Below are 27,334 nucleotides of genomic sequence, written 5' to 3'. Positions count from 1 at the left end.
AAAACACACACACACACTCAAATGGGTGGAGTCCACAGAGGTAAGCTGTTCACTTTAAGTATTTGTTTTACACCTTTCAACTCGTGTATCCAAGAAACAGTTTAAAAATAAAGAAAACGAAAGAAAGCTGTGCTCTTTCTTGAAGGTGGAGTGTATTTTCATTAATGACGCAACATAAGGAAGGTTTATTTAACAGGCTGTGTCCTCTTAGAAACACTGTCCTTCAGAAAATAGGTCACTGATTGTAGCTAGGTGTAATTGGCAAGTGTTACGTTTGCTCCTACACAACACCGCAAAGCTGACGAATTATGAAGTCCGAATGCTGCTTACTACAAAGTCGACCCTTTCCTATTGAGCACAACCCTTTAAGTATTTCACAGCTGTCAACTCACAACCAAGACTCATCTAATTTATTCTTTGGAGAGTTCTTAACGGTTCTAAATAAAACATGATTTATAATGAATCATTAATAAAATATATTTTTTCTTGTCAGTGAAGTCTGAAAAAAAAAATAGTTTATTTTAAAGTCAGACAATCTGTCTTTCCTCTCAAAGCTGTAAGTGGAGTACTGTGAAAAGTGAACAGTGATGTATTAACCATTGGTGTGACAGGAACATATCCAGAGTATAAGGTTGATGGACAAAAACATGGTAACAACACACAACCGGAGAACTAATGAAAACAGAAAGAAATCAAAGACAGGCCGGCCTCGTGTCCACGCAGTGTGGGCAAATGACGGGGATCCCTAATTTCATGTGCTTTCTGAACCATGTGCCAGCTGTGAGTGAGTGTGTTGAAGAATGTCTTAAAAACATAATTTTTGAACAGGAGCCATGGGTTTCTATGGAAGGCACACGTGGGGGGCGACTGGCCCGGATTCCCAGACAAACACAAACTCAATACTCGCTGAGGGAGTGTAAACGGGAAGTGAAGCAATGTAGGCCTGTGCCAAGTCCATACAATAATACTGCTTAGAGGAGACTGAGGGTCACAAGAGGTCTTTGTTAGAAGGCAATCAGTCTTAATGCTTAAATCACCTCCAACCAAACTGCCCTTGAGCAACATTTGGACACAAAAAGCATCTCTAAAGAGGTGGGGGGGGAATCCTTTTCAAAAGTAAACTACTGGGAATTTTACAGAGAAACTGATTACTAAAATGCCCGGAGTATTTAGTTGCAGCTTAAGTCTAAACACGTAATTCTCTGAGAAAGCGTAGGTCTGGGGATTCTTTTACTGACATGTTTCTCCTTAAAAACATTATATCAGATTACAACAGTCTGGTCTCCCCCTCCGTAATAAAACAGAAAGGTTGTACAAGATTTGTAATTTGTGAATAAAGTTTACCGGAATAATCAGCTTGGTTTTCAATCGAAACTGCTTTTAAATAACAAGTTCTCCCAATTCTATAACATAAAGCTCGTTGACTTTGTTACACACGACAGACACTTTATTTTCCACAGACAGAAGCCAACCCAAACACCGCTGCGAAACAGCGACACCTGCTGGCACAGACTGACTCAGAGAACCAGTTGCCCAGTCTCTCTCTGTTTGAATTCCTCCCCCTTTCATAATCCTTGCGTCCAACAAAGTCACACACCTCTACAGAACCCCCCCATTTCTCTTCTATAGGGGGTCTTAAAACAATGCCGGTATAAATTCTCATCTGGCACATTAAAGACCCAACGCAGATATAACAAAGCCTTGAAATGGTTACTGTGCCGAATGGAGGACAGCGTTCAACAACAAAGCCTCCACCGCAAGAAGGAAAACTGCACACAGATGTGATCTACAAAAGAGGTTGGAAATATGGAGACCTCTCCCAAAGACTCGTTGGCCACATGTGCTGCATAAACTTGTAAGATATCTCCTACACACAGCCGTGCCAGGAGAGGGGGAGAATTGGGATAGAGGGGGGGATAGAGCTCCTCAGCGTAAAAAGAAAAAAAAAGGGGAAACAAAACATAGTTAATGAAACCAGACTTTGCAATACCCCTACGCACTCATGCTCTCAGGCTGCTGTGGATAGTGCGGCCCAGCTCGGTCCAAGCCCCCAGACAGGAAGGAAAAGAGTGGGCCCGGCTCGAGAATTCCCGTTCTGTTTTTTTCCATGGACCCGAAGCTCAACAGACTCTTTACTCAGAGCAGGCAAAAAAATCATTTTCTGTGGCTTGCAGGCATACGCACCCCCCCTAGGGATCAATCAGAGCACAAAAGAGCCTCTTGCTGAAATTTCAGTGAGGTCATCCGTCTGGCAAGTTTAATGACAACAAACTTTTTTTTTTCCCCTCTCGGCTTTTTTTAAACAAGAACTTGGCCAGAGGCTTCATTTAGGGATTTAAACCGGGATGGAAAAAAGATGGTTAACTATTTCACCAACATCTTGGGCCATTTTTTTAAATAAAGCTAGGAAAAAACAATGTTTCAACTTCCTGATGTGAAAAGATGGCAATATGTTAAGTCAAGATCTGGAGTGATTCTCGATTCTGTTAACAAATCAATTAGTTGCTGTTCTTCAAATGTTGTTGTCCAACCAGGCTGCATTACTGAGGGATTAATTTTGATGGATGTATTTCTTTTTCTGTTACGTGCGCTACTTAAAATGGTCAGACTACAAAGCATGTCTAAATCACGAGCTTCATACATTTTATACAGAGACAAAAACTCCAGCTCTTCCTAGAATTACTAATAATTCATAAGTAGGGCTCTCAGACACGGGACTGAAGTATTAGCACATCCGTGTCAGTGATAATTACACAGAACGTGGCATCTGAATTTCAATCAGGCCAATTAAAAACGCATCTTTTCTTTGCCGCAACACGATGTTGAACATACATTTTAACTGTTGCATTATCACATTTCACAGTTTTTCAAATAGCATATTGGATACACTATATTCCTTAAAACAATGGGACAAGCACCCCATGAGTGACTGAATAAATGAGAGTTCCTCCCTTGACTTTAAAGATATGACAAGTCAACAATGCATACGGAAAATAGTGGAACATATAGGGCATTTTATAGACTAAACCTTAAACCAGGGGACTTGGCAAAGGCTGTACAAGATGATATGGTTTAAAGAAAAGGGGAGAAAAGGACTCCACACAGTTACTCTAAGAGAGATTTAACTTCATGACAGATAAGAGGATCCAAGTTTTAACAAGTAAAATCATGTAATGCGTTAGGAATAGAGGTAGCTATTTTCAGTGCCAAGGAAAGTGTGACTTTTCTCGAAGGACTGACAGTGACACTTATTCCCAGTCGTATTTTGTTTCTGAATTTTAAGATTCATTCTGCTTCCAACAAAGAAACCTCCTGCTCAGCGACAGATATCCCAGTCAGACTGGCACCCGTAGCATGTAGCGAGCTCAGATGTGACATTACTCACACGAATAACCTTTTAAAGACACGACTGCACAGCAAGTGTAAACGCATCAAGTTGTCTGAGAGCTTTATCAAGACAGTGAAAAAAAGGCTCTCTTGGGGGGTGGGGAGGGAAGGTAAATAAGTTTCTGAAAAGCCTTGAATACAATCTTTATACATGAAAAGCATTTCTTAGGAAAAAGCTATCAGAGCATTGTTTCAAAATAATAGCAGGCACATATAACACAACATGGCTAATATATGATGAAAGTGGTTTAACTCAGCTGACCAAATCAACACTATTTATTCTCAGACACAAAATACATTTCTGTGAAAAAGCACAATTTAGGAATTCACCTAAAAAAATAATACACAGAGAAAGCTCATACAGATTCATAAAAAAAATATTTATTTATATATGAAAACATGTATTCACACAAGGAACACACACAAAAACAAATAACACACACTGTACATGCATTCAATTATGTTAGATATTGATTAATTAGCAAAGATAGCAGAACAAAAAAATGTAAACTAGGATACTTAGTTTTTTTTATAGAAGATGAAGTGTGTAGCACCAAAAACATTGTATCAAATTGAATCTACAGTCTGTTTAATTGTGTTTAGTTTTTGCCCCCATATACTGATTTGTTTGTGAAGATTTCCAAAATTGCTCAACCATCCATGGAAGACGGTGTAGTTGCCCTCTAGTCTTCTCTCTGAAATGCTCGGCTCTGAACAAGTCTCATCAGGTTTGTAAATTCTTTCCTTTCCAGGTGATCACGTACAGACCAGCTGGGCGCTTCTTGGACAACACAAAATCTTTTTAAGAAATGAGAAAAATAGACTCAAACGTATAGTCTAGATGGGTTTAAAACAGACTTTTCTGATCACACTGTTCTTGCTATCAGATGGATGATGCTCAGGTTGGAAACAAACACTTCCTTCTTGTATTATTTTGATGGTAATACATGACAAAAAAAGTATGTTTTGGGGGCAACTAATGATCAATAAGATAATAAAACCAGTGTCAGGGCTTCCTCCAGTCCATCGCAGATGTCCTCTTCAGTCCCTTGGCCGTAGCTGGAGCGAGATCTTGTGCTGGTTGTCAATGCACTCTCTCAGCTTGTCTTCGGTCAATGTCAGCCTCTGTTCCAGGATAGCCACTGTCTGGCGGAGGCAGGGAATAATAATAAAACGTTAAAAAAAGATGTATGAATGCATCTATTTTAGTCTGCTAACAGATGCTCTGTTTTCATGACAGACAATCATGCTGCTTCATGACGGAGCCAGAGTTGCCTCACTGCGAAACTAAACATGGCGCCCTCTTTTTCCGACATGAGCCTCAACACAGCCAGTTCTTTTCTCGGCACAGATTTAAAAGGAGACGACACGACACAACCTGAACGATGTTTGAATGTGTGCGTTCTCTTGTGTTTTGGTAATTATCTTATTTTACACCGTATGCACCACTGGGCAGCAGCTCGTGACAGAACCCTGGCCCTTCCTTGAAGCCTGCTAGCTTCACTGAGTGTCAGAGAGAAACCACCTCCACGTGCTGGGTTTCCCCACAGACCTCGTCAAACTATTTTTGATTCAATAGGCCAGTCGATGCCATGGAATACATAATTTTTCCTGATAAATCCTGATAAACTTTCCCCCAAAAATGCATTTGTCTTAAAATACCCTACAACATTATTAAGAAATTTCCGCAGCACAACAAACAAAAACAAATATGTGTCATCAAGTCATAGTGTGCTTCCTGAGTTTGGTTGCTAACAAATGTGTCATTTTTATACCACTCTCACCCTTGTTCGGTACATCCGCAACACAATGTTCTTTCTATTGGTCTGCCTTTCATCTCCTAAGCACTCACCCATACGAGAGGAAGCGAAGACCAAACCTGCAGTGACATTAAATACAGTAGCTGTTTCATCTTAATTAACAAAGAGCCTGTCTCAGAAGCAATTTCGCGTCTGCAAAGTTCAGTGTGTCTGCAACTACACTGGACTGTGGCGAGCAAGACTGTGAAAGTCTAGGGTCATTTCTGGTGACGTGGTAATTAAACACAATGCTGCTCCCAGAAATCACCTTGAGGACGAGTATTCCCACTGTGGTAAATAATACTGTTCCAAAACACTGTCTGAAAATCCCCTGTGTTCAACCAGCTAGACTGTAGTTTCTATTTTGTACACCATAATCAATATTTATACATCTCTATATCTGTATATTCTGGTAACTTTAGTTGATAAAAAAGAAAAGGCTAAAATGTGCAAATGATTATATTATAGACGGTACAAAAAAAAAAAAAAACAGCAAATACAAAATTCTGCAGTGTTTTATTGATGATTATGTATTGTATCAGTTCAGGTATGTGTTAGATTGATATAGTTAAGCTGTCAAGCAATGAAGCAATTTAATTCAGTTGGGAATAGTTTACTAATGGATCTGATACCTCAGGCAATCATGTGCCACAGACATCTTTCAAATTGTTACCCATTGTTTAATATAAAGGAAAACTATGAGACCAAAATTACAGACTGTGTTAAAAAAAAAGAATGTTAATCATACAAATTGAGCCTAGCAGAAGTGGCGACAATTAATTTGAAAGTGGAATTGCCAAAAAGCACAGGTGTAACATTATAGGGAAGTTGTTTTTATATATATATATACAGAAAATATTCATACAGATACATAAAAGTGGAAGAAGGACCAGGTGCTGTGAGCGAATGAAAATGTATTGTGAAAAATGTGAAATCCATGCTTTGTTCTTGTTTTGGCTTGTGTCACCTGAGGCTCCGGTGGGCGTCACTTTATGGATAAAAATGACTAAGAGGTAGATTAGTTACTTAACAAACAAACAAGCCAACAAAAAACGTTCAAAACAGACTTCATGGTTTTAATCCATGGAAAAGACAGCCCTCTCACCCTCTATTTTTAGAACCCAATTCTCACAAACACAGAAAGAAAAAAGAAATCATGCATTGAGCTGGAGATAAAAGAGTCTATTTTTAGGCTTTTACAATTTAAATTGATTCACAGTGAAAGTCATTTGAATTCTATTCTGGGGAAACTGGGCTCTGGACTCGGTCTTTGATATTTCAGTCACAGTGGCCACCTCCTTTCACCACGGCCCCGGGGCCCCTCGCACAACAGCACTCCGACTGTTCCCGCGTGAGGGTCTGGGTTATCACAACCCCCCGATGACCCTGGTTGGAGAGCTCCAACATGCCGGCGAGATGGAGGCGCTCAAACGCGGGCTGCAGCAACCGGGCTTCCTGAGGAGTCCCCCAGGGCCCAGGAGCCATAACAAGATAACATCTGCTGGTATTTCATGCTACGGAGAGAGGGTTTTGCATTTCCTTCCTTTGTGAGTGTGCTTTTCCAATCAATATCCAGCGCCCATCATACCACAGCGAGCAGTGCAAGTCTTGCTGCTAACAATATTAATCTCCTATGCCCGCCCCCCCAAGCAATTTCACAAACACAAGGGTAAGAGTCAGTTGCTGATGTGTTAGCCTGTGCATCGCTCTCTCCATCTAGCAGCTTATTCGAGAGTTAGAAAAGACAAAACGGAGATCGAGCGGCGAGGGCCGTGAATCAGCACTGTGTATCCAGTCAATGCTTTCCACATCTCTGTCTCTGTTTCTCCTCTCTCCACAGCCCTGTGGCTCTACTGTACACAGACACGAGGCAGGGACGCTGAGAAAGAGGCGTGCAGACATTAAAAAGAAATCGGCAAGGATTCGGCTGCTCTCCTGTATAATTTTGTGAGTCACCGGTGTCAAGACTATCCTCTCATACGGTGCCTTTAGCTTCGGATTCATTTCCACCTCCAGTAGTTGTCAAAGCGTTTTGTCCAGATTGGCAGCTAACATGGGTTTGTGGCTACCTTTCCCCAAGCATGAAATTCTTTCCTTTTTTTGGGGGGGTGGTTAGTTTCTATATACAAAAATTACAAATATATATATAAAACACTGTTTTAGAAAATTAAAACACTGCAAACTACTTTATTTGAGATACTCCACATCTTTGTCAAGATTTCTCTGTTAAAAGGATTAGCAGGAAGGTTTTTATCAATTCAAAGCAACGCTCAAGGGGGACAAGACTTCTCTGTCCCTTTAACTGATCTCATCAATCCAAGGTCAGCTGAGTGGATGCAGAAGCGCAAACAATTGTCAGCTGACAATGTTAACACTGACAACACCAAACACAATTCACTGAACACAATCTAGTGCTCAATATGAATGGAAAATGCAGAAAAAAATCCTGTTCTGCTCAGACACAGACAAACTGGCAAGATTTACTAAGCAGTATTAAGCTTCTATGAGGAAATAATTTAATAATAAAAAAAGAAAACTGTAAGAACCTTATGACAAGGAGTCATGAGAGATGCGTTAATATTTTCCTTTACCATTTAATTTTCTCTTCAGAACTGGGCTATTTTGTGTTTGTCGGCTGCTTTCCTTGGCTCTCTCCGCTGCGGTTTAGTGCTCATGCTTGCTCTGGACATTGGTTCGCTGAGTGCCAAGCTTGTTCTGAGAGATTCTCACAAGTTCTGATCATATTTTAATGTGACGTTTTTAAATATTTCAAGCTGCTGATCACAGTTCACAGTTCACAAACAAATGTTTCCCATAATCCCCATCATATTTCAAACTACGGTATGGGGGTGATCTACTGTCTCAAAAGAGATGCAATTATTACTATAATTTTTTTATATTCTGGCAGCACTGGTTGCTAACACAGCAGATTTCCATGTTCAGTTTCCAGTTGAAATTTGAATTATTTATTAATTTCTCCTTGCCACTCAGTTTAATGAGTATATGTATTATGAAGAACAAATTATATAAAAAATATATGCAATCCTGCATGAAATCCTATAGACTCAATATATTCAAAATAAAACACACGTGACTGCAGATTTGGTTCTGGCCTGAAACACAGTACTTTATCTGAGGTACAATAAGCCAACACTTATCAAGACCGGTCCGAATCCAGCCAATTACCATATAGTCATATGTTGCTGAATGCTGTCTGCATGTAAAGTAAGTACCTCAACCTGTCTGAGGGAGTGCTGCCAAAAACATGTAGAACAATCTTGCACTGGGTTCGTAACTTCTTTCTACAGCAGGAAAACATTTATCTAATCACTTAGAACCATCATTACTCAACTCCGTATATCTGATACATCTTATATAAAAAAAAAAACTCAAAGCCATGACTTCAATAATGAGATAGAAATACTGACTGACAATTTTAATTATTTCCAAAGTGTCCTAGCTAAAGCATAATGACATGAGGATTTTTCCATGAATATTCATGAAGGATTTCTAATCATTACAATACCTGTGGCAGTTTTGTTCAGTCTGAAAGGTAGTGCTTCTTTAATTTTGTGGAGTGGCAAATTTTACTAAAGTTCTTCCCACCGACACTATAGTCTCGATTCATCTCTGCAGTTTATAAACATAGTTTACATAACTGAACTCTAATGGATCTAGAATAGCAACAGGTTGGTACTGCAAGGCTTTTAAAACATTAAGCACCTGTTTATTTGTAGCCACCATTTGGGAAACATTAACCTTGGCTGCCATTCAAACAGCACTGAGTTTAGTTGATAACATGACAAATAATAGGTTATTAATAATAATAAACTTTATATGTGTCTACTAACGTACTAATGTACTAATGGATTAACACAATCATCAAAGCAGCAGGAACAATAGCACCTCACCAGTATAAGTGCTTGTATACTAGTAAAGATGGCATTTAACCTTTCTTTCACATTGTACTTTTAATACGTTACGCTCAGATTCTGTGGGACAGTCAGATAATTTTTCAGTTTTTTGGTGTGACATATATTTGTCCGTTTGGGTTTTATTATAATTTTGGTGTACTCGTAACAGAATCAATCACTTGTCCCTACGGAAACATCACAGGTTGACAACACAGACACAGAGGCGGTTCAAAGTATTATTTCGTATCTTGTATGACTGTGTTGAAGAGGCTTTGACCTACACACAATGCCCGATTTCGACTTGTAAAGATCATGGTAAAGTCAAGCGTTTTTATGTCCGCGTCGGGTCCTGCTAGGCTACACTTTCTGTGAGTTCTCCCAGTCAGGTCTGCTATTCAAAGAGAAATGTTGGAGTTGAGTTTATAGGTTAGACCTCTCACTGCTAATCAGGAAAGTGGCACAGAGGCACAGGTCCATGGCTGAGAAGGAGGGAGTCGTTTTAAAAGACTTTGAAGACGTTGCCGGAGTGTGACTGGGAAGGAGAGACGGCATGTCTGTGGGGTCGGAGGGCACGATTCCCTGTAAACGTCTGAAGGCGTGGAATGTCAATAAATGCTCCCACGTGCCTGGAGGGCTCTTTCAAACCTGAATCGGTGAAGGTCAGAGTTATTTAGCACATGCCACTGGAGGTGCACAGGGACAAAAACGACTTCCGCTCGCAATGGAAACCATCTGCTCACCCCAACCCTTAGGTGCGGGCTGAATACCAGCATGGAGCTCATGCATTAAAAACACATGGAAACATTCTCAAGCGAAGGAAACATACGGGCTTGGTTTTGGTTTGTTTAGGAAGATCGGCGCAGAGGAAACATGAGAACGCAGGGACCCAGGCCTCCAGAGGACAGAGCTAAACACATCAGACCTGGACTGCATTAGATTCTGGTACACAATGAACCACAAACACTGGTGACTGCTTTACTGATATACGCACAATAGAATACACTCCCCAAAATCACAGAGAGAGAGAAAAAAAAGTCTGGATCAAGAAGTGGTCCTGAGACTTGAGGGTGGTCAGTGTGGAGTGATTGCCTTGTGCTTCATCTGCTTTTAATGTAACAAGGACAAACAGAAAAACATGCTGTGGTCAATACTTAAAGGCCACATTGATGACTGAGTTACAACAAACATGACTTTGCACTCAAGCTCTGGGGAGTAAAACAATGCAGCACTAGTTGCAGTGATCCCACCTACCCTCACAAACATAGGACTGGGCAAAACACAGAAATAAGAAGCTTATGAAAGATTGTTCTCTGATCTTAAAGGTGAATTCACTTGTACAGTAAGTGCTTTAATATTAAATGCAGTGCAATCTAAAGCACCAAGAATACAGAGACGTTTTTCTTTTTTTTAATCTACTCATGATTAAATTTGTCTGCCTTTCTTAAGAAACCAATCAGTATCTGAATACGAGTGATATGACTGTTTTGCCTCATGTAGCACAAAGATACATTGCAGAAGAGCAATTTATCTATAGCACAAAATGTAATTTTCTGAGGTTAAGTGCAGTTGAAACAGTCAACTACCTAGCTAGTCAACAGTGGGCTTGCTGAATTTAATCAAGATCAAATAAAAACACAAGAGACTGATCTGCACTCATTAAACTGGGTTAAAAATCTTATAGCCTATAACCATTAAGAGGTTTTCAATTTCAACAGAATAAGGCTTGAAATATTGATTTACTGTAGCAAAAAGTATGTTATCTGCTCAGTGTACTCCAAAGTGAGGAAGAAAATTAATGTCTCCAACTTATGTTATGCTATAAACATGCTATACATTTGCATTGTATGCTTCTATAAATATGTAACGGAAGTACCGGGGAAAGTCTACAAAATATGTGAAATTGGGTTACCACTATACCTGCCTCTCATCAATGGGCGTCCTATGGTTAACATTAAACAAGTGCCAGTTTAAATATTACAATCTTACTTTTTCCTACAAGTCAATTTATTTTATGTTCCACTGACTAATACTGTGATTCAGTCTGTGGTTTAAAAAAATAAAAGTATTAACAAATTAAAAACGCATGCAGAGCCGTGCTTCATATTCCAATTGAATGTCAATGATTACGCTCATTTCATAGAAACCACTAAAATGATGTACTACAGGCAGCAGGAAAATTCTTCCAAACTGTTAAATTACCTTTCCGTTTCCCCAAGGAGCACGTAAAGTACCGTGGTGAATATGAATATCTCGGGGCTTACCAATTAACAGAGGTGAGGCAGTCCTGTGACTGAGAGAAGAGAAGAAAATCGCGACACGTCTGCCGTGTTTCTCGAGTTAAACCCCCCCTCCTCCCACAAGCTGTGTAGTCTGGCTTGTCGTTTGGAAACCTCAGACTGACAGACGTCCAATACTTCATGGTCTCCAAAGAGCCTTCATTGCTCCCTCTGTAAACAGGTTTTCTTGACTAATGTAAGAATGCAACACTCAGTGTTACTGCTGCTGCTGCCGCTGGTTAACCCTCTGAAGCCACTCAGCCCAAAACCACCTTATTTCTTGGTTACGATGAATACTTTAATTGGTAAACAAATGAAAAATAAACAAAACATGTAGGATGATTGGTTAATGTAATATTGTTGAGTCACTAGCAGGGCTACGGCTCTCTAAGTAACAATCCTAGAATTCTCCTTTCCATTCAGACATTGCAATGACTTTTGAGACAGTCGATCTGGCCATCCTGTGTTCGTTTCAACACTGTGTTTCACGTACAGTGTATGGAGGTGTTGTGTCGCTCTGCTGTGCACTTTGACACCTTCCAGAAATATATTTTCAAATGTTGCTGCTGGTTCATGTTTAAATAACAGCTTTATTAAAAAACAGCTTTATTATTATAATCATCATCCTCACTCTCAAGATGTCGGAGCGTGTTGGTGCAGGTGTCCCGCTTTCTCTGTACTGAGATGTTACAGATGCACCTTTGCTTACCTTAACCCTGCAGCTGCGATACATGACAAAAAATCAGCCTCAAGGACACATGGGCACTATGAATGCAAATGGTCATCTTGAAAGCAATTGCAATAGATTTATACCATTACACTGAAAACCTCATTAGGATGTGCGCATTGGAGAAAGAAAATAATACAATGACTGTATGGAAAACATCAAAGGAACAAGTGCTGATGTATAACACTATAGTTGTTGGACAATGAATGATTCTTAGCCATGCTTTCTGAATTCAAGTCCTCGTGGTTTATTTTGGAAAAAAATCAATTCAAGCGCAAACAAATGCATGCAAGCCAGTAAGCATGTATGATTTAAAAATTGCTGACTACGGCTCTTTAACACACAGGACAGGAAAAATGTTGATTAAGGCAAGAATAATATTCCATATAGGGGATCCCACATTCGGATCAGATTGATCTAAACATTCTTACATATGCCTATAGAGAGGTATTAAAAACACAAGCCCGTTAAAAGTGAATAAATGTAATGTCCTCCCTTTACTTGAATATCAACAATATGTCCTTCCACTTAAAACATAATTAGGAAATACTAATATTATTTCATGGCGCTCTATAATTAAATGGGAGCTCTTTGGTCTGTCCAGAAAACTCAGGAAATACAGAGCCAACCTTAATGCACTCATTTCCATGTTTCACTCACCAAATTACTATACACACTTCACTTCGTAAACTATTCATAGGCATCCCAAATGGGGATTTTATCAACTCTGCTAGCAAACAAGTTAAAGCTCCTTTGGATAAAATATAAAATCAAGATAAACATTTATCTGACCTTGAGGTAAGGAATAATACAAAAAAACTAAATTACAATATTTAAAAAAGTATTAAAGAAACATCCAAACTAAATCCAAAGTCTACTGCACTGCTATGGTCACCTCAAGAATGCAATGAGAATAGCTCAGTCACTAGCCAGATTAAATAAGACACTTTTTCCATCATACACTACTGTTAATATTGGCATTCAGGATCTTAGAGTAAACACTTATTATTTGTACAATTCAGTCTAAATTAAAGTGAAACCTCAAGTTTCACACAAACCATTCACAGGAATCCCTCACAGAGACACTGGAACACCTTTAACAAATTCAATTCAGACGACCTAATGTTAGGTTTATTGTTTGGGTAATCTGCTGGAAGACCTCCCCAGTAACATGTTATGGGAAAGTTGGCTTGAGATCAACACACAGATAGTGGATGCATTGGCAAGGTAGCCCAGGGCCAACATTGGCCATAAACCAACACTGACCATAAGACGGCGGCCATCGTTGGTGTGTTTTCCAAGAAGGGTTTCGTTACCAAGAGCTTCCCCAGACTCTACCACTAAATCACTGAGTTATCTTCCCTGAGAAAAGCAAGGCACTCCATCCTTCAGAGCAAACATGAAACCAGGTCCTGTGGACGCAGCTGTGGATGCACAATTCACCCCTACTAGCCTTTGTAAGTCGCTTAGGATAAAAGCCTCAGCTCAATGACCAAAGCTAACAAACAATCCAAAAAATCTGAACTGTCGTGAAGATGATCTCGGGGATAAGAACCTAAAAAAAAGCCTGACTTACAGCTGTGTAATCTCTGTGCAGAGAGGGAGATATGCTGCATCCACAGAAGGCTGCCAGAAGTCACACAACTGCTTAGCTAAGCTTTTTTTTTGGGGGGGTGGGGGTGGCTTTTAAAGAGAGAGTTCACACAGATTCAAGGTCAGGAAAGAAGAAGCAGAAGAAAAGAAAAGCACAAGCACATTTTAGACCTAATGAGAAGGAAACCACAAAAGAGAGAGTGACCCCAACATAGTTGATAACCAATGAAAATACTTCAAAAAGGGTCCTCTTGAGAATACTCTTTAGCCTTGACTGCAAAGCCCATCCCTGCCCCTTCCACTAGCTGCCTAGAGTCTGACAGGAAAGGGGCCCCTACATACAGCTCTGTAGCCCCGTCATCCACTGCCCACTGCACCCCCGCTCCCCCAAGCTCACAAGCCTGTGGAAAGAAAAACTGATTCTTGGCAGCAGTCACACTGCCCACACCTGGAATATGAATACGACAATTAACAGAACGGTGGAGAGCGAAAGAGAGAGAGGGAGTAATGGAGAGAGAGTAGGCCCATTAATTAAGCAAGCATCAACCCCCCGCCCCCCCAATCTGAGGCGTCTAGCCTTTTGAGAGCAGTGACCTACTCTGATCCAATTAAAGCCACCATTAAGGGCCATTAGCAAATACTGTCAGGTTGCAATATCAGCAGAAAGCAAAACAAAAGAAAGCTTTTCACAGGGATAATACAGATAACTTGTCTCGTTCGGATTATGATACACACAAACACAGATAAGAGATCCCTGTGGAATCACATTGCTAAATAAAGTATGTACGCTATCCTGACGATGGGCACTCGATCAAGTGCTTCAGATTTTATTGATCAAGCAGTCGTAGGAGCCCGATGTGACCAGTCTGCTTCCTGTAGGATAATGAGGCCATTGCATAATAACTAGGACAAGTCCATTAAGTTGCACAAGAACTGATATACATTAAAGACTTTAGTATTTCAATAGACACATTCACAGGTCTGGCAAGAGCATCCTGGTTTTATTTGGCAATACTTAAAAAACAAACATTTTGATCAACTGTTATCGTGAAGGAATAACTGGTCTGGTTTAATGTCTGAGTTTAAGCAGATCTGCTAACTTTATATACCCCTTAACAACCCTCCAATCCAATGAGCATTTGTTAAGTTATGAATGAATTAGGACATAAAAACACTTTAAACAAAAACATTTACCAGATTTGACTAAAAAAAGAAAAAACTGATATTTACAGTAAGTGTCATGCTGTTTGTCAACCAACCACCACTTGAAATACTAATAATTGGTACAAGTTTATCATTTCTGTCATTAATAATTGTTTTACCACACCGTGCTCTTCACAAATGTGCAACAGAAAAATGTTCCCGCAGCACAATCATACAGCACTGACGGTAACAGTGTCTTGGTTAGTTCCAGTGCAGCTCCGTGCAAATGAACAAGATGAATTATTCATGCCAGCCTTCAATGAAAGCCATGAAAACTGATTAGAGGTTTATATACAGGGCAGGCACAAATCTAACCAATTACCTCGCGATACACCCTTACAATCAATACTTCATTATGAAACAGACGGTGAGGCAGTGTAAGACATGGCTCATGTAAGGATGTAAGATGTAAGAATGGAATTGCGTTACGTTTCTCAGAACCTACTGCGATCCGTCTCATGTGGAGGTTTGTTGCTTTATGAGCTCATCAATTCAAACTCTCAAAAAGACACTCTGGGTGGAGTAGATCTGTGAGACTTCTTCCCCCCTCCCCCGCACTTTCAATCTCACATCAACAGCTTATTAAATGTGCTGTGAGGATATTAAAACAGCCATGGTGGTGGTGGTGGTGTAAGTACACAAAACTCTGCCTGCTTACCTGAGTCAAGACATCCAACTGGCCAACTATATGTTCCAGGGTGTTAGCCAGGGCTTCAGGGACAGCACTGTCCTGCTGCTGCTGCTGCTGCTGCTGCTGCTGGAAGCTGGACGGTTTCACAACAGGGTCTCTGGGAGTCTGAGAAAGCCTGGGCAGACTCCTGCTCCTCTTTTCCCATTGAGGCACAGGAACATCAGAGAAGTTTACTGCTTCGGAGGACTGTGGACAAACAACAACAGCTCATCAGAGGGCTGTGCAACAAGAGGTCCCGATTAAGTGCTACTGAGCCTTCATTTTTATTAATTATTACATTATTATTACACTACTATTATTGCATTATTACAGCATATTGTTCCTGGAGCAATAGGTAAAATACCTTGCTCAAGGATACGACAGCAGTGCCCCCACCTGGGATTGAACCCCCCGAACCTGCGCTGAGGATTCCAGAGCCCTGAGCAAACACTACTCCACACTGCCGCCCAGCTGTAACTGTTTCTTGCTTTTCAAACTGCATGTAAGACTTGTCAACTAGCGTCCGCTTAGTTAACTGGTAGACGAGTCTCAAATGCTTAAAAGTTGGGTTTGGAAGTAGTGCTCTATGCAAGAAAAGTAGTTTATTTCTTGCACAGCCCTTAACAGAGGTATAAAATCTTTACTACCGAGTTCAACGACAGGCAGAATAAACAAGAAGGCAGAGCTGAGCGGGGGCACCATTCATGCAATAAACTGCTGCTGCCTTTGCTGTCCTTTAAGGCAGTCGCTGGAAACATCTGGTGAGCAGGTGCTGTAAAGGGCACACTACTGTTCCAAGGTAGAGTGGGTAAATATTTACAGTATGTCCCTGGTGATTGTGAAGCAAACAAAAGGAGGTAGACGGGCCAGATGTGGTGCCCTTAAGAGCTTGGCACCAACAGCTATACTTACAAAACTAGGGATTTGGTTTAGTACAAGATTTTATATATATATATATATATATATATATATATATATATGAGAGAGAGAGAGAGAGAGAGAGAGAAAAAAACCTTTTCAACACACAGTCAAATTCTTGCCTGCTGTGCATCATGCAGTGTGGTGTAATACATTATATATATATATAAATCAGTGTAGATAATTTGCTTGACTGAGTGCATAAAAATAAATCCAAGACAGTACGAATTCTCACCACAATCATTTCCTAAGACAAACATGTTAACAAAAGAAAGTGCCATTTAATTTTCTAATTTTCACATGGTAATGAAGAACAACGGGAAAAGGTGTCAGTCTTCCCAGATTCAGTCACAGGTACAAATTCAAACATCCATTTTGAATTGAATGTAGTCCCGTCTACATTTCTATTGGTTCTTTAAAATGGTGTGATCTGGACAGCATCAGGTACATTTGTGTGCCCCTTGGTTAACGGCACAGCCTTGCCAGTTCAAATATTTACTTACAAAGAGGTATACCCTTATATAAATCCAGAGTGTTTAGTGGAGCACACTGCACAGCTATATTTAACGTTGCAGGGCGATGTGTGGATCCGGTCCAGAGTACACAGAATTGCGACAGGACCCCGTTTTGTTCGAACAATGCTGCTCTGTTGGTCTCGCACAGGAGTCACAAAGTCAACAATGCCAGGACTAGTCACCTAGAGAAAAGGGCAATATGCCTCATAGATAACACATCAAAAGCAAAGGAGGGATCAACCTAGATACTGCAAGTGCCGGTTTATTATCTATAAGATATTCACCTCGCCTCCCGTATTCCCAGTGCTTCTAGGACAGTATCTTTTCAACTCCTGAATATTCAAGAAGAGTCTTCAAATACGCTGTTCAAAAAGAGATCTCTGATTTCTGTCTGTAAAACTGAAGAGTTATGCAAGTTACTCCTCCATAATCTTACACTGTACAGTGGGGGAAAAAAGTATTTGATCCCCTGCTGATTTTGTATGTTTGCCCACTGACAAAGAAATGATCAGTCTATAATTTTAATGGTAGGTGTATTTTAACAGTGAGAGACAGAAAAACAACAAAAAAATCCAGAAAAACGCATTTCAAAAAAGTTATAAATTGATTTGCATGTTAATGAGGGAAATAAGTATTTGACCCCTTTGACTTAGTACTTGGTGGCAAAACCCTTGTTGGTAATCACAGAGGTCAGACGTTTCTTGTAGTTGGCCACCAGGTTTGCACACATCTCAGGAGGGATTTTGTCCCACTCCTCTTTGCAGATCCTCTCCAAGTCATTAAGGTTTCGAGGCTGACGTTTGGCAACTCGAACCTTCAGCTCCCTCCACAGATTTTCTATGGGATTAAGGTCTGGAGACTGGCTAGGCCACTCCAGGACCTTAATGTGCTTCTTCTTAAGCCACTCCTTTGTTGCCTTGGCTGTGTGTTTTGGGTCATTGTGATGCTGGAATACCCATCCACGACCCATTTTCAATGCCCTGGCTGAGGGAAGGAGGTTCTCACCCAAGATTCGACGGTACATGGCCCCGTCCATCGTCCCTTTGATGCGGTGCAGTTGTCCTGTCCCCTTAGCAGAAAAACACCCCCAAAGCATAATGTTTCCACCTCCATGTTTGACTGTGGGGATGGTGTTCTTGGGGTCATTCCTCCTATTCCAAACACGGTGAGTTGAGTTGATGCCAAAGAGCTTGATTTTGGTCTCATCTGACCACAACACTTTCACCCAGTTCTCCTCTGAATCATTCAGATGTTCATTGGCAAACTTCAGACGGGCCTGTACATGTGCTTTCTTGAGCTGGGGGACCTTGCGGGCGCTGCAGAATTTCAGTCCTTCACGGCGTAGTGTGTTACCAATTGTTTTCTTGGTGACTATGGTACCAGCTGCCTTGAGATCATTAACAAGATCCTCCCGTGTAGTTCTGGGCTGATTCCTCACCGTTCTCATGATCATTGAAACTCCACGAGGTGAGATCTTGCATGGAGCCCCAGACCGAGGGAGACTGACAGTTATTTTGTGTTTCTTCCATTTGCGAATAATCGCACCAACTGTTGTCACCTTCTCACCAAGCTGCTTGGCGATGGTCTTGTAGCCCATTCCAGCCTTGTGTAGGTCTACAATCTTGTCCCTGACATCCTTGGACAGCTCTTTGGTCTTGGCCATGGTGGAGAGTTTGGAATCTGATTGATTGATTGCTTCTGTGGACAGGTGTCTTTTATACAGGTAACGGAGCTGAGATTAGGAGCACCCCCTTTAAGAGATGTTCCTAATCTCAGCTCGTTACCTGTATAAAAGACACCTGGGAGCCAGAAATCTTGTTGATTGATAGGGGATCAAATACTTATTTCCCTCATTAACATGCAAATCAATGTATAACTTTTTTGAAATGCGTTTTTCTGGATTTTTTTGCTGTTATTCTGTCTTTCACTGTTAAAATACACCTACCATTAAAATTATAGACTGATCATTTCTTTGTCAGTGGGCAAACGTACAAAATCAGCAGGGGATCAAATACTTTTTTCCCTCACTGTACATCTCCACATACTACACTGTGAGGCTTAAACTGAACACTTTTATGCTCATGTAAGAAGTTGGTTTGTGTTCCTTTAAAAATAAATGAGTGCACAGGGTTTTAACTTAAAGTGATGAAGAGATGAAGAAGTTCAGCATAGCCTCCAATTAGATTAAACAACAAACAAACAAAAAACAAGCGTAAAACAGACACAACTCCTTCGGATATTACATACGTATTGGGTGATAAATTACATGGCACAACCTGAATGTATGGGGATGGAGAGGGAGAGAAGAAGAAGAGAAAGAAAAAGAAAAAATAAAGTCCCTGAGCTAGGGCAGAGCAAAAAAAAAAAAAACATACCAAGGTGAAATTAACTCTTGCTGAAGAGACGAGCTATTTGCAGCAGAGCAATAAAGCAGCTGCTTACACATATGCTCATTTACACCGTCTGATTCAGAAAGACTTACGCTGTGATTAAACAGCCTCCATGAATCACCTGGACTGGAAAAACCAACAGTGGAAAATTTCCTGAGGCCCTGATGAAACTTTGAATTGCACTAGCTTGACAGAGCTATCAATGCCTCCTTGCATACAAAACCATGTAATGAAGCACAAAGTCGAACCAAAGAAAGACACACCATATGTGTGTGTGTGTGTGTGTGTGTGTGTGTGTGTGTGTGTGTGTTCCCCATGTACCAGTGGATGTATGTCTATACACTGGTAAAGGATGAAACAGGCATGTTGGTCAGAAAGGACTTTGTAATGCTCAAATTGACTAATTATGTGAATCAGAATGAGCATCTTACACCAGTGGCCTTTAACACATTGGCAATTTTCTCTGGTGTTTAATGCATTATGAGATATTCTTGTGTAAAAGGTGGAACATAAATTACATTTGATGGGAACGATTGATGCGAGTCCAACTTTTAAATGGTCAGTCCACAGGGGAAAGCACCTGCTCTGAAGAGGCAGAAGAAAGAGGCTCACAGAAGCCACGTTTACACCATATGGGTGTTTCAGTAATCACGTGGAGACGTATAGTTTTCCCGGAAAAAAGTGCAAGAAATCATCAATCTATATGTTACAGCAGTGTACTGCCCTTGATCTTGCTCTGCTTCCCGAGATACAGCTGGGCAGACCTGCGCTCGGTTCTGAAGTGGATAATGGACCATCATAAAGGTTGCGATACCGTAAGGGCCATTTAAACTGAAACAGGAGGCTAAGGGGCTAATTAAAAGGACGTGGGTCTCCAAGATCACAAACCACAACCCCTTTAGAGAATGGAAATAATATAAAAAAATTAAAAAAAACAGAGACACGCACAGCAAGGAAATACTGAGATTTTCACCGCTGTATAGGGGTAGATAAACAGGGTATGAGGGAAAAATGGATTCATGACATGTATGGCAGAAATGTAGAACCGTCCTCAGAAATGGTAAGGTTATAGTAAAGGCAGGAGGAATGTGTGTTCGATCTCCATTCTCCAGAACACATGAAAGTGGGCTAGAAGATAATGACTCCCTTTGTCTCCAGTCCTGTCTTCAGACACTGGCTTGAATGACAGCTGAAGGCCGACTCTTTCGATGCTGCCTATTCCCTTATCGGAACTGGAAGAACAAAGATTGTGTTTCAGGTCCCGTATCTGGCTGAGTGTGCCCCCCCCCCCCTTTGATGTCGCAGTCGGCAACCTTTTCTCCTTTCTTTCTCCGCTCAGTTATCAATATGACTGTTGGCACATTCGCTCTGTCTGCAGTGGGTGTTCGAGACAGGAAGGCAGCAAAGGCTCTTCGGGTGGGGGGGAGGGTGGTGGTGGGTATAAGAACTTTATAAGGACTTTAAAAAGCATGATAGCCAGATCTAAGCATGAAAACTACCACCTCTGCCAACTTGCTGAACCATCGTCTCTCTTGGGAGCGAGGAAATAAGGCTCAGTGGGCAGATTCTCGATGCTCTCCGTGTGTGCCGTACCCAAGGATCCTTTCAATAACAGTTTGATAAACACACAAGGGGAAGTCAATGTTGATGCAATTCATCAACAGCTGCTAAATGACACAGGATAGAACAGTCAATTCTTTTTGAAACCTAAAATCAAAGTCATCTCAGCAGCAGCAGCAGCAGCAGCAGCAGCAGCGTACAAAAGGTTAGACGATTAATGGTGGTGTGTGAAAGCCCAGAGAAGGTTTTTTCTTTTTTTTTTTTTAAGGAAACAGTGAAGCACTGGGCTTGGCAGAAAGCTGAAACAGAGGCTGGTCCCTGGAGAATGATGCTGACCGCAGGGAGCGCGGGCCCCTCAAGTACCTGGCATATCAGATCAATGGAGCTCACCCAGTTCCACTCATTCTCCACACGCCTCACTGGGGCACGGGCGGCAGAGACCCACGATCGAAAGGCCTAGCCGAGGTATGGAATTAGGGCTGGAGCTGCGGTGCTTTCACACGGTGTTCAGTGTGACGAGGCTAAACAGATGTGCGGTAATGGCTCAGAAGATCCCTCTCGTGCTCTCACGGTTGAATTGTAAATTGAGAGCTCCGTGGCTCCTTTCTTCTTCATGTTTCCTCGTGTCTCTAATGATTTTCGACATTTTGCACCACGGGGGCCCCCCTGAAAATGTACATCTTTTTTTTAGCTCGGCTGTGTTACACAAGCCCATGGAAATTTTCCTTCCCTTTCTTTTTTTTTTTTAATGACTATCATCGTTATTTTTATTCTCGTTCCATCCCCCTCCACACTCTCTCTCTGTCTATTTCTTTTGGCTTTTGTATAAATACTGGAGATGGAGGAAAAAATTAAAAGGCTTCACACAGGTTTTAAAGTATCTTTCTATAGAGGCCTTTTTTAATTCCTCCCAGTGTTTTGAGAGGGAAGTTGGACATTAACAATCTCACACACAATGAATCGAACTCCGTGGCAGTGGAATTACTCTATCAAAGACGGAGATATTAGGCCAGCTGTGCACGTGAATTACGGTTGCATAAAACCACCTTATTCCACTGCCATCAAAGCCTGAGGATAACGGCAGTCTCATTTACATTCACATATATATATATATATATATATATATATTTTTTTTTTTTTTTAAAAGCCCCTTCTGCAATTTACTATGGAGTTTCTTAGATTATGCATTTAAACCTCAAGTAAGTTTGTACAAAAAGTGAGTGGGGGAAAAAATAAAAATGTTTCGGCAGTTAATGGAGTCAAGCCTTCCAACCCTATTTTATAGCTCTCGAATGCCAAGCTTTAGAACGGGGGGGAGACTTATACACTCTGAATCAGAAAGGTTTCCAGATGTGTAGGCTTTAGGCCACTATACACATTAAAATGCTCCACTTTTCATATTTTATTACCGATTTAACTAAAACAATACTCGAGTAATGACACATACCATAGTCTCCGATAGAAGCTGCCCCCTCCCCCCCGACCCAGTTGGATGTTTAGTAATCAATAGCATTGTTTCTGCTCCCTGCCAAGCATGAGTCTGCCAGTCCTCTCTCTTGCTTTCTAAATCAAGGCATACCAAGGGGCACAAGAAGGGATATCGTAAAGTTCACTGTTAAAAAACTGTCTGAAATTAATTTATTTTGTAGCATGTCTCTTCTTAGGGAATAAAGGATATTCGATAAACGAAAGCTCAGATCCTTCAAGAGCAAATGCGTGCGCAATGGAGATGTGCGGGCTGGAACACGTGAATGTTACCCCGAGACTTCTAGAACAAACTGGGATAAAAGGCGCCTTATTAATAATGAATACGAATCGTTAAATAAAATAGCATCCAGGGGAAAGCCTGCATTGCCAGGTAACTGCACATTTTCGCCAGCACCCTGTTAAATTCACATTATTAAAGAATGGATTTTTTCCCACACACACACACACACACACCTATTTTCTGAAGGAACTGTTTCTCTACCCTAGACAGGTCTTTGGTTCCCAATATTTGTACTTGATTTTGTTACATCTTGCCCCTGATTTCATGATGATGATTTTCTTTTCTTCTATTAATACACTTGCACTTCAAGTTTGAAGAGGATTTTCTGCTGATTCCATTCAAGAAGGCATTTGATAAGAAATGAAGGAACTCTCTCAAGAAAAGAGAAACACGGCTGTACTTTGAAAAAGATACTTGTCTTGAACTGTAAGCTGCCACACTTTCCTCATGCTTGTAACGACAGCGTGCGGTTTTTAAATTCCACTGAACACACTCTTGTGCTTTGGTTACTGAGAAAATGGAAGGAACTTTCTGACATGGTTAGAGCAGCTTGTGCAATCATTATCTGACCGAAACGTTTTCCATATGCAACAACATCAGAGTTAGAAAACAGCAATCACCAAATACAGATGTGATAACAGTCAAAAGGGCCACAACCATTGTTCCCATAGAGATGGGATATTTAGTTAAGAAAAATATAGACATTTCTAAGCTTGGGGACGATTACACCATCTGATTAAACTGAAATCCTGGTTTGTATTTAGCTTATAAACACTATTACAATGTCTGTCAACCAAAAGAAGAATATAGGCAGTGCAGCCATTAGAAGAGCTGGTGCAATAACTCAGATTTTGCTAAAAGTTCAGCTCCTTCAGCATTTCCATGACTCAGAATAATCTACCTGTTCCATTTAAAACATATATGGACATACTGTAATTGACCTTACAAGCAAATATTATTAGGAATCTTTGACACACTGCGCCCCCAAACCTAAATCACAAATTCAAAAAATATATATAAACATAATTTTTACTTAACCTAAACTCTGATCTGTGTGACATAAATAAATAATAAAGTGAGATAAATTGGCAATAGTAGATATTGAGAGTAATAGTCTGACTTCAGGATATTCATAAAGGGATACCGATCCAGCTACTTTTTCTTATAAGTACCAAGACAGAATAGGATAATTGAATCTGAGCATAAAATTGATTTGGTAGGCAGCGGAGTCTTATTAATAAATCACTGACAAACAGAGATGAACAAATACTCAAAGTCCAAACACAGGTTAATTTTAAATCATTCATCCTGAAATCAGAAATCTGTACTACAGAGCCCCTGGGCTGGTATGAAGGGTCATATTAAGTCATGCAAGTTGGAAACTGAACAGGTTTGTGGTGAGTCTAATTGGAGCCCTACAGAGGGAGAGTTATCTGGTATATTTCTTTAACTGGCAAAGTATGCATGTATATTTTATTTGAAGAATGGTCTAAAACACTTTTCAGAGCTTATTCTAACAGGAATTCAAAATAATGTCCATTACCAGCTATATACTGAACATTGGGGTCAATGTTACAGGAGACAGGAGGTGACATAAGTCATGTTTTTCACACTTCATGTCTGCAGGGGAAAAAAACTAAATTCATATATTATACTAACAGTACAGATGTATTTGTATGTCGCACATAAGAATGTCCAATAAGCAATAAAATACATATATTTCACCCTTTTGAGAAGCAGAAGAGATGAAGTGTATGACTGAACTGAAATTGTTATCAAAGTCTGAGCCCCCCAAAAATGGGACGCACAAAGAGAGTGACAAAGCAAACACGTTTCTTCCAAAGACGTGAATGACCTAACATTGTAAAAACAAATATTTCTGCAAGTAAATGTTTGGGCTCTTACTGGAAACAAGTGCGTAACAGCTTTTGAACTTCCTATACAAAGTTTAAGTTTCCATACAGCTCAGTATACTCACTCTATTAGTTAGCTTTTTGTTTCAATCATAGAATTCCTAACACAAATAATTATACTGAGCCAAAACAGATCTCCAAAAAGAAATAAAAAAACATTAAGAGCAAGGAGACAAATCTGTGTATCTTACAGGCTGTACTCTCTCAGAAATATGCGTGTGTGAACAGAGCTTAACCTTCTCCTGTTGAGTTCGTAGCACATGTACAGTTTTATCATTCTGTCAAGCTGCTCCTTCCAAACGTCAGACATACTGCTGAGGGTTTTCCTTTGGAAATTAAGGCCAGACTTGTCCGCTTTTGAAATTTTAATGCCAAATAAGGTCTGAAGTATTAACATAAAATGTCAACAGGCAGCAATAGGTTTTAATTAATGACAGTGTCCGGTTATACACTCAAATGGTTGTGGCGATTTATTAAATTACACAGCATATTGTGTAACCAATTACTTGCACTGCTGGAATGTGCTGCATTTAGAGAATGTATTAGACATGGAAGCATGGCGATTATTACACATTCATTTTTAATGATTCAAAAAGCCTTTCCCTGCACATACATCAGTGCTGTTCCAAATAACTCAGGAAGTAAGTGTAGACATTTCCCTGTTAGATCTGGTGAAAGCTAGTCTTAGAGAGAGATTTCTTTGGTGTCTCATTTCAAATTCTCCCAAGCTTGGGAGTCAAAAGGTTTATAAGCGCATCAGTTCAACAATCTGACATTTTGGAATCGGAAAGGCCCCATGACCCGTGATGTCATAACATCACCGCTACCAACGTTCTACCCTCACATAAGCTGCCGATCTGTATCCAAAAGACTCATGTATCCATTAGATCTTCATAACCACAGTGTATTCACTGGCAGCCTTTGGTGTCACTAATGATTGAAGAAGATCTGTGGATATTCGTTTATTACATTTATAAGACAGGCTCCACTGGGATACACAAATACGCCTTTTTTGCACAGCATTGACACTCTAAACGCAATGAGCTTCTGATCTGCCATGAAAATCACATTTGTCTACAATGCCCAACAGAGAAAAGGAAAAAATATATACATTTGCACATCAAGGACTGACTGATCCTTCATAAACTTTTTGAACTGATTATTTAAACAGCAACACTGCAAAAAGCTGGTTGGAATATTTAGTAATGGGTTCACACTCCAGAAAAACCCCATATGTCTTATTATGGGATGATAGAAGTCTGTGTAACAATCAGGCTCGCCACATGGGACAATTAACCTAGTTATTCTCATCTACCATCACACTGAATGCGTTCTCTCTGGCTTGTCATACACAAACTCCTTAGCAACTGGCAGCAAACATATTTACCTCTGCTGTATGTGAAGAAAGAGCTGATTAATACCATAGGACATCATTGAATGCAACGTTCAACTACGAACTACAAAAAAGGCCAAACATCGTAGGCTCCTACGGACTTCTTCAACCAATTGTAGACGGACTAAAACTGTTTTTTAAAGAGCCCGTGCGACCATCCACCGCCTCCCCCCTACTATTTCTAGCCACCCCCATTCTCGCCCTTACACTAGCCTTAGCCCTCTGAGCACCACTACCTCTGCCATACCCAGTCATCGATGTAAATTTAGGAATTTTATTTATTCTAGCATTATCCAGCCTGGCTGTATATTCTAGTTTATAGCTTATATTCTGGCTGAGCCTCAAATTCAAAATATGCTCTAATTGGCGCTCTATGAGCTATAGCCCAAACTATTTCATACGAAGCAAGCCTTGGACTTATTTTACTATCAGTAATCAGTTTTGTAGGAGGCTTTACCCTATACACCTTTAACAATGCCCAGGAAGCAATTTGATTAGTCATTCCAGGCTGACCCCTGATATGACTTGAAATTGTCTCGGGCAACAGGGAAGGGCTGCCCGTGTAATGACCTCAACATACACTTCAAATGGCTGTAATTATACCTTACTAATGTAAGAAATCTATTAGAAGCTATTAGACAGGCCAATGATTGCAACTCGATGGAGGTTATGAAAGCGCCAGGCACAGTGTTGTAAATATAATGAGCCACCTTGCATAAGACAGCAAATTACTCTCTCATCACTCACAAAAAGTGCCCGTCTCTCAAGAAATGCCCTAGATATTGGCCTAAATTAATCAGTCAGTCATACTTCATCCAACACAGGGTCACAGGGAGCCGATACACCCTAGACGGGACACCAGTCCATCCCAGGGCAACACTAACATACACGCCACACTCAAACAAATACAGGACAATTAAGAGCAAACCATCTACCTGAGCAGCTTTGAATTCTGGGAGGAAACTGGAGCAGCTGGCAGAAACCCTGACACAGGGAGGACACACAATCTCCACACAGGCAGATATTCACGCTAGAATCAAATCACAGTCCCAGGGGTTTCTAGGCAGCAGCGCTAATCACTGCTGCAACGTGCCGCCCAATAACAATAACAATAATAACATTATTAATAAACATAACATTAATAATTACAGTACATAATTCCCAGCTTTTATTAAATTTTTACAGCTCCTCATACTGATTTTATCTCGAATACCATCCTAGAACAATCGATTTCCTTTCCTACGTTGGGGAAAAAACATTGAAGTGAATACATTTGATGTTATTGAGATCTATAATCTGAGTCGCAGG

The 27,334-nt window shown here is 40.5% G+C and overlaps 1 protein-coding gene across 1 annotated transcript in view; it reads right to left on the bottom strand.

The window, feature by feature from the left end:
• Positions 1–3,748: 3,748 nt before the first annotated feature.
• The window catches only part of poc1a (POC1 centriolar protein A), a 59,313-nt gene continuing 35,727 nt past the window's right edge, over positions 3,749–27,334 (bottom strand). Inside the window, exons 10-11 of the mRNA XM_066697875.1 lie at positions 15,558–15,776; positions 3,749–4,533 (exon numbers count right to left, since the gene is read on the bottom strand). Coding sequence (XP_066553972.1) covers positions 4,429–4,533; positions 15,558–15,776 — 324 coding nt within the window. The 3' untranslated portion in view covers positions 3,749–4,428. The remainder of the gene's footprint in view (positions 4,534–15,557; positions 15,777–27,334) is intronic.

Source organism: Amia ocellicauda, chromosome 3 (assembly GCF_036373705.1).
Source record: "Amia ocellicauda isolate fAmiCal2 chromosome 3, fAmiCal2.hap1, whole genome shotgun sequence".
Classification (NCBI taxonomy): Eukaryota; Metazoa; Chordata; class Actinopteri; order Amiiformes; family Amiidae; genus Amia; species Amia ocellicauda.
This window is presented reverse-complemented; position numbering and strand designations above follow the sequence as displayed.